At 45.4% G+C, this 8,889-nt stretch overlaps 1 protein-coding gene across 1 annotated transcript; it reads left to right on the plus strand.

Moving 5' to 3' along the window:
* Nucleotides 1–862: 862 nt before the first annotated feature.
* On the plus strand, nt 863–7,569 carry SCIMP (SLP adaptor and CSK interacting membrane protein; the record flags this gene model as incomplete). Its single annotated transcript, XM_082861565.1, has 4 exons — nt 863–980; nt 2,867–2,930; nt 5,510–5,583; nt 7,394–7,569. The coding sequence occupies 4 exons, from the start codon at nt 863–865 to the stop codon at nt 7,567–7,569; spliced, it is 432 nt and encodes a 143-aa protein (XP_082717691.1).
* Between the last annotated feature and the right edge of the window lie 1,320 nt (nt 7,570–8,889).

Consider the following 8,889-nt stretch of genomic DNA (forward strand, 5'->3'; position numbering starts at 1 on the left):
AGCTTTATTGAGATGTAATTGACACATAACATTGCATAACTTAAAGGTGTACTACCTGTTGATTTGATACACTTACATGCTGTATAATGATTACCCCCATAGTGTTAGCTAACACCTCCAATTGACACATAACATTGCATAACTTGAAGGCGTATTACCTGTTGATTTGATACACTTACATATTGTATAAGGATTACCCCCATAGTGGGGAGTACATTTAAGACCTACTCTCTTCGTGACCTCTCCCTCTGCTCTGACCCTCTTCCCAGTCTCTCCTCTCTAGTCAGTCAGGCTTTAGCCCCCAAGTTCCTGTTACTAATTCAGTTTGCTTTGCATCTTTACCTTCTCCCTCTGACCGTGCCTCACTCAAAGAGACCCATCAAGGTTATTTTTCTAACCCCCACCTCAAAAAACAAAAAAGCTCTCAAAATTCTATCTCCCCTTTTATGAATTAAGTCTATGTTGCCCCTTCAATATAAAAACAACTGCAGAGAGTTATTGCTTTAAATGGCATTTCCCTTCCTGCTGCATGTTTAACAGTATAAGAAAGAAGAGTGAATATGTCTACAGTTTCTGGAGTAACTAATAAGTACATGTCTTACCTCTAATCTTTGTAAATTCCCTGCAAGGTAGTAGACAATATCACTCCCATATTTCAGATGAGGGCACTGAAGCTTGGAGAAGGTTAAGTCACTTGCCTGAGGTCTCCCAGCTGCTAATCAGCAGGGTTTGACTGTGAACCAGTGCCTGCCTGGCCCCTAAGCAGATGCAGCTGTACAACATGGTAGATAACTGCCCCCACCACCCCAGGAAGGCTTTCACTCATGCCTCATTCCTCTCTCTCCATTCTTCTCAGGATCCCATGGCAATGGATTGGTGGAGGGACAATTTCTGGATCATCTTGGCTGTGGCCATCATCGTTGTCTGCGTGGGCCTGAGCATCTTCCTGTTCTGTGTCTGTAGGTGTCTGTTTAGACAAGGTAATGACCATCTCATTTGGGCAGGTGGAGGTAGGGGAGGGGAGAGGTGGTTATCAGCATATTAGGGCTTCTTCAGGGCAAAAGATTAGTTCTGGGCCTGCATAGACTGAACTCTGGATTTAGCATCATGCATTCTGTGTTTGAGTCCTAGCCCTGCCACTAATTTGTGTCTCTGGGCCTCAGTTTCCCCCTCTGCATAGTGAAGGGAGGGAGGTTACCTAATCTCCAAGAACTCTTCCAGCTCCATCGGTTTGGGTGAAAGCAGAATCTGTTTCAGGGCACACTGTGCACTAATGCTATCTCTCTTCAGTGTGGCTGCTAATCACAGCATCCTACCTCTGGGACTTGAAAGGGAGTACAAGTCCATGGAATGTCAAAAACTGTCTTGATTCCAACCATGTCAAGTTGTATACATGTTGCATACATGAAATACGTACAGCTTTTTTATGGCAATCATTCCCCAATAAAGTGGTCTAAAAAAATGTCTTGAGGCATGAAAAATGGATTCATTCCATGATCAACATGTTTGACCACTATGATTGCCTACTCTAAGACCATACTCTGAATTTTCTGGTATTACATCTGCCTCGGATAGAGGTTCTTAGCATTCTTGGACATAAATAAGCAGCTTATTGGAGGATAAATGTAACTTTAGATGATCTACAAGTGGGTTTCTACTTTACCATTCATCTCCAGAAACATGAAACCCTTGATTCAATGGTGTGTTTTCTTGAGATCCTATCCCTTTACATAATGACCTAGGCCTGGAGTATACCTGGGGATGGTAAATACACTGAGAGGTACAGCCATCTTGCCCTGGGGCAACCTGGGCAGGCACCTCTCCATGATCAAGGCACTGTCCTCCCGTTGCATCTGGGCACAGCCTCAGAATCCTGAGGAACCAGTGCTGAAAGGTCAGGGCTGTTCAAGAAGTGAAAACTTTTTGTCATTCTTCTCAATCTCTTTTTAGAGATAAGAAAATTAAGGTTCAGAGACAGGCAGATCCTTGGTTGAGGTCTCCTAGGAATTGGTAGCAGAGTTGGAACCAGAACGCAGGTTCACTGGGCTGCCTGTTTAATGTCCTTTCCCCTCCACCCCTTGATGGTAATTAGTCTTTTTTAATACAAAAAGTGTATTCTAGCCCCTATTGTTCTCTATACATTTTTTAAACATTTCATTTTTAGATATGGACAAAAATATGATCCTGAACAAAATCTTTACCTATTCTCTTTTAACTTGACCCACTCCTATTAACAAGCAGGTTATAATTAATAATAACTTACATGTCTAGCATATCACAGTTTTCAAACTGCTTTTCCCATTCTTTATCTCATTTCCTCCCAACCATACTTTTGGCTATTCACTCGACCAGTATTTCTGAATGCCAGCTATGCGCTAGGTAGATATACTACTAGGCAATGAGGAAACAGGCACAGCCCACAATGGGTAGTGCCTAGACTCTGTGGTCAGACGGCCTGGGTAAAATTCTGGCTCTAGGACTTCCCTGGTGGTCCAGTTGCATGTTGCAACTACTGAAGCCTGCGCGCCTAGAGCCTGCGCTCCGCCAAAAGAGAAGCCACCACGAAGAGAAGCCCATGCACTAAACAAAGAGTAGCTCCCCCTTGTCGCAACTAGAGAAAGCCCGCATGCAGCAACGAAGACCCAGCGCAGCCAAAATAAAATAAAATAAAACAAAATGTAACTACATCTATAAAAAAAAATTCTGGCTCTATCACTTATGAGCTCTGTGTCCCTAAGTCTGTTTCCTCTGGATGGTTCTTCTCCCCTATGTCCTGAACCTGCCGGGTCTCTGATCTCTTCTAAACTCTAAAAATCACAACTTTTGATAATTCTTCCTAAATGAATATGCTTATTTGTTTCCTTAGGCAAGAAACGCGTAATTGCCAAGCCCTTGAAACAAAAGCAGAGAGATGAAGAAACGATGTATGAGTAAGTGGGGGGGGGAACACTTCTGCTTTTTAATTTCAAGAACCACCTGTTCACTTCCATTCTTGCGCCCGCGTTAAGAATGTGTGCCTTAAATTCCAGGGAAATATTGTGTCTGCCAACTCTCCCCACTGTAAGGGAGAGACCTCAGGGCTTTGGGGGTGCAGGGCACCACCTGGCTCTCTCTGCTCTCCAAGTCCTCCCAAGTCTTGTCTAGTTTGATAGAGGTCACAGGTCGGGCGCTGTGTTCTGGCTAATTCAGTCTCCTGAGGCCAAACTGATACAGAAAGACCCAGGGCCCCTGGCAAACACAGCAGGCATTCACCATCAGTCACATTGTTAGCATAAACTATCTGGCTAGCCCAAGGCCCCTTAATACAAAGACACTCTTATCAGGCAGGATATTCCAAGGGTTTAGAGATTATCTCCCAGAAGCTGGTCAAGGGCCAGTCCTTTCTTTAAAACATAGGCACAGGGAATTCGATGGCGGTCCAGTGGTTGGGACTCTGTGCTTTCACTGCTGAGGGCCTGGATTCAATCTCTGGTCAGGGAACTAATATCCTGCAAGCCACATGGTGTGGCCAAAAAAAATTTTAAGTAAAAATTAAAATAAATAAATAATGTTTCTTAAAAATACAAATAAATTAAAAAACAAAAATATAAAGTCATTCTAAAGTGACTTTCGTTGAGGCTCAAGGGATTCAGCAAATAACAGATCTCTTCCCCTCCAATTCTGATCCCCTTGAGGAGTCAGACAACTGTATCCTGCAGTTAGGTAACCAAAGTATTGCCTTTATTGAGGATAAAACTGACATTGCAGAATGTGGCTCTTCTCCATGGCCAAGTTTGCTTCCTAATTCAAAACCAGGCAAACTTTCCTGCATGGTACATAGGCAGCCCTGGACAGCCTCAGGTCTCCCCTACAGGGCAGGGCCCTTTCTCTGAATGGCAAAGACTCAAGCAGAATATATACTTTAGGCAGTCAGGCTGGCTCTAGAGGAGAAAGTGGGAGAAGCTAGATTTTTCCCCAAGTCAGGTAAATGTCCCTCCTCTCCCGGGAAGAGCCACGGAGGGGTGGAGTGAGGTCACTGATGGCGCTCTAGCCACATGTCCCCTTCTCCACTCACCCCAGCAACGCTTCTGCATTCCAGGGGATTTAGGCACATACAGGAGGCCAAAACTCAGCTCAGAAGAATCTAGTACCAGTTTGGAAATCAGAGTACACAGAGGGGATGGGGGGTCTGGGTAAGGAAGCTTTCTTGGAATCTATCTTTTTATTAAAACTTCTTACTGAAGTATAATATAAACAGAAAAGTACACATGGTAAGGGTACAACTCAATGAATTTCCACAAACTGAACAGAGCCGGTAGGTGACACCCAGATCAAGAAACAAAATTACCAGCTCCTCAGCCCCATATATTCCCTTTCAGCCATTAAACCCCAAGGATAACCACTACCTGAAATAGTATAGACTCGTTTTTCCTTGTTTTTTATGCTTCATATACATGGAATTAGACAGTATGTGTTATTGGTGTTTAGCTTCTTCTGCTCAGCCTTTTTTGTGAGATTCATTGTGTGTAGTGGTAGATTGTTCCTTTTTTTTTTTTTTTTTTTTTTTTTTGCGGTACGCAGGCCTCTCACTGCTGTGGCCTCTCCCGTCGCGGAGCACAGGCTCCGGACGCGCAGGCTCAGCGGCCATGGCTCACGGGCCCAGCCGCTCCGCGGCATGTGGGATCTTCCCGGACCGGGGCACGAACCCGTGTCCCCTGCATCGGCAGGCGGACTCTCAACCACTGCGCCACCAGGGAAGCCCTAGATTGTTCATTCTTATTGCCATAGAGTATTCCACTGTGGGAGTGAACCATGATGAATTTATCCATTCTACTGCTGATGGGCATTTGGGTAGTGTGCAGTTTGGGGCTGTTATGAATAACACTGTGATGAACATTCTATAATGTATCTTTTGGTGATCAGCAGGATATATACCCAGTATTGCTGTCACATGGTGTGTGTACATTTAGCGTTAGGAGTACATTTGTTTTTCAAATCAAAATACACCTGGTGGGCTTCCCTGGTGGCGCAGTGGCTGAGAGTCCGCCTGCCGATGCAGAGGACACGGGTTCGTGCCCCGGTCTGGGAAGATCCCACATGCCGCGGAGCGGCTGGGCCCGTGAGCCATGGCCGCTGAGCCTGCGCGTCTGGAGCCTGTGCTCCGCAACGGGAGAGGCCACAGCAGAGAGAGGCCCGCGTACCGCAAAAAAAAAAAAAAAAAAATACACCTGATGCTTACCTCCCCCTTCTAATCCAGCTCAGATGAACACAGGAAGATGAGCTCTAAGTTATAGTACTTCAACTCCCTTCCCTCAAATCCAGCTGGTCCCTGGGCTAAAGGAAATGAAATGGTTTCTTTAGAGTGCCAGTTACAAATGGGATACAAGACCTAGAAAGGGAAGGAAATGCTTCCAGTTTTCAGGGACCAAGATTTGAATGTTCAACTCTATCCACTTTCCTTGACGTTTTCTTTTAAATCAGTAGGCGTGATCAAAACCAAACACTGACTCCTCTTCTTCCTCTCTTCCAGGAATGTTACCAATCAATTCTCAGTTCAATTACCCCCTCTGCCACCCAGGGGTGTGCTTTCTCCAGAAGTTGCCTGTGAGTGTATTTTGCTGATAACAGTCTCATTCAGGGTAGAATAATAAATTTATCTTGGTGTTTAGTCAGCTTGGGCTGCCCATAAAACAATAACATGGACAATGTGGCTTAAACAACAGTAATTTTCTCACAGTTCTGGAGGCTAGAAGTCCAAGATCAAGGTGCCAGCCAATCTGGTTTCTGGTGAGGACTCTTCCAGGCTTGCAGATGGCTGCCTTCTCCCTGTGTCCTCACATGGAGGGGAGAGAGCTCTCTGGTGTCTCTTATTATAAGGACACTAATACTATTGGATCAGGGCCACACCCTTATGACCTTATTTAACCTTAATTACTTCCTTAGAGGCCCCATCTCTAAATATAACCACACTGGTGGTTAGAGCTTCACCATATGAATTTTGTGGGGACACACACATTCAGTCTATAACACTGGAATTTGCAGATGGCAGCAACCTGTTTTAAAGAGATGAACTAAGTTTTAAGGGGGCAGAATAAGTACCAATGCTTCCAGTATTCAATGTGTGAGTTCATATTCAAATTCCAGCCTGCAGCATGGGTATAAAGGAACACTGGGCCTCTCAGATGTCCTATCAGAAAAACTCTGCCTGGTTCCCTTGACTGGAGTGTTCTTCCTTAAGCTGTATACAGAGCTGGCTTTACTACACCTTTCAGGTGTCAGTTCAAATGTCACCACCTCAGAGAGGCCATTCCTGACCACCCTATATAAAGAAATCCTGCTAATTCTCCTTATGAGGCTTATGGCAATAATCCTAAATGGGCTTATTTAGTTATCCTTCATTTGTTCATTATCTATCTCCTCCATTATTATATAAACTCTAGGAAATAGGTGCCTTTCTTGTCTTGTTCACCACTGTTTACCCACCACTAAGAACAGTGCCTGGAGCTTAGTAGATAATGGATGAAAATGTTTTAACTGAATGGATAAATAATAATATTAGCTAACATTTATTGATCAGGCACTGTGTGTCAGGTCCCATGCTAGGCACTTTATAGGTACTATCTCATTTAATCCTCTCAACACCTCTATGAGGCAGGTACATTATTATGTCCCTCTGACAGAAGAGGACACTGAGGCACAGAGAAGTTAAGCGACCTACTCATGGCCACACAGCTAGTGACTGCTGGACCCTGAAGATGAACTTGGATCTAACTGCAGAACTTTGTGTGAAATGAAATGGTGCTTGTTTTTCAAGTTCTCTTAGGAAAAGATGAGATTGCGGTGAGGCAGTTCCAGGCCCCACCAAAGGTGGAGCTGAGCTGTTTCACTATCTTTTTCCTACCACTTTAGTCCATTTGCTATGTACCCATCCTCCACTAATTCCACCTTTTGAAAACACCACTGCCCACCTCCTTCTTAGCAGAGGGATTGTGGATATGAGCAATTATAGATAGTTATGGAAAGCAGTGTAAGTCACTGTGAGGGATGTGCCCAAAAGGAAATATGGTTTGTATCACTTCCTTATGAGAATTAGTATCTATAAACACAACACTACTCATTTGGCTACTAGCTCTGGTCAGCTTCTTGTCTAAACTTGTTTCATGGTTCCTACTGCAGTGCAGTCAGGCAAAGAGACACGGGAGTCAAGATGTCTGACCAATATTTGCCACTTACTCACTTGGGTGAGCCTGAGACTGTGTCATGTCTGGGCTTTAGTTTTCTCTGTAAAATGGGGATCTGGTCCACCAAGAAGTGGGAGGATCACCGAAACCCATGAAAATCATGCAGAGCCACTTGGTCAAAAATATATAAACACACAATAGCTTTGCATTTAATACCTTTTTGTGTATTCTAGCCCCACAGGAAACCCCAAGTTGGCCACCAGCTACATACGCATCAGTACCTAAAGTTAGAAATAAGAAGACAATGGCTGTCCCAAGCTATATTGAGCCTGAAGATGACTATGATGACGTTGATAACCCTGCACATATGGAAAACCATCATCTTGAAACAACCGCTTCTTCTTTTTGACAAGCAGAAGAGGGTTCGTTCACACAGCTTATTTTAAACCGTCAAGAATGGTCGAACTTCAGTAGGTATCCGGGTCCGAAAGCCAGTGGTAATGGTACGAGCTCTGTAAGATAAGCACTTCCTGAATCGTAGATGAAGAAGCATCAGTGATCAGATAATCGCAGCCAGAGGAAAGACGCCCATGCTCAGCTCTGAGGAGTCAGTCCTTGAGCTTCTGCTGAGTGAGGTTCCAGGTGGGGGACCACTGGGTTCCGCCGTCCCCACCCGTGAGGAGACACTCAGTTCCTGGCACTCTTCCCCTGTTTGTGTGGTTCTAAGTGATCTTAAAACTTGGCGTTTGATTGTACAGAGCCTCCCAGGCTCCTATCCCCAGCACAGCCCTCACCAAGCACATGTCTTGCCCCCCCACGCCCCATCTTCCACACTGAGCGGCTACAGGTGGTAGTTACAGCTAAGCACTCTTGCGCGCAAGCCACCCGTCACGCCTTGCGTGTCCTTCAAGGGTGGGGGAGTGTTTTTGTTCTTGTGGACCCTCACCACCTACACAATCCCAAACCCCAGGGCCTCTCTATGATGTCAGCCAAACTGACCACAGAGACCCAAGTTCCCAGCCAGGGTTTTTCCACTGCTTGCCAGCTGCACCATAACAATCAACAAAGAACAGAAGTCACCTTCCAGACCACAGGACAGAAGTTACCCATAGAGGTGTTCATTTTGTATATTGGGGGAGCTACAGGGAACATAGGTTTCCCCAGGAAAAATCATGGGGAACAGGAAAGAAAGGGGTGATTACGTGGCAGATTCAAGATGAGAGTTCAGGGGGCTAAATACCCTCCTCCGATATTTTCATTACTGTTTCCTCCCTTGTGTAGAGTTCAAGGCAAACAGCGTCAAGCCCCTCCCTGCCAGATCCCTGTCCCCAAGCGGCCGGGAGGCAGAAACTCCAATACAATATGCTGCAGCTAATGACATGCCCGGGGAGCTGGGCTGTTGTCCTGTTAAACAAGCGTCCTAAGGGGTCGCCAAGGCCCATGTCAGCTTTGGAGGCCCTGAACATCATTGGTCCCTTCAGGTTGATCTGCTAGAGCCCGAGGACTTGACACTTCTTTCTAACCAAACTCACAAGATGCTGACTTCTAAGCGACCCCTGGGAAATCCAGCTAACAGGCTTGCAGGGAGAGCACCATGAATGGTGAAAAGGTGACCCTTGGACTGAGCTCCTCCTCAAGAGATGGAAAGTATGTTCCTGCCATATTTAAGCTTCTGCCCTCAACCACTGCAGGAGCAGTGGGGACGTGTCCTTCCTCCCCAGTTCTCTCT

This window comes from Leucopleurus acutus (assembly GCF_964270905.1).
Source record: "Leucopleurus acutus genome assembly, chromosome: 19".
Classification (NCBI taxonomy): domain Eukaryota; kingdom Metazoa; phylum Chordata; class Mammalia; order Artiodactyla; family Delphinidae; genus Leucopleurus; species Leucopleurus acutus.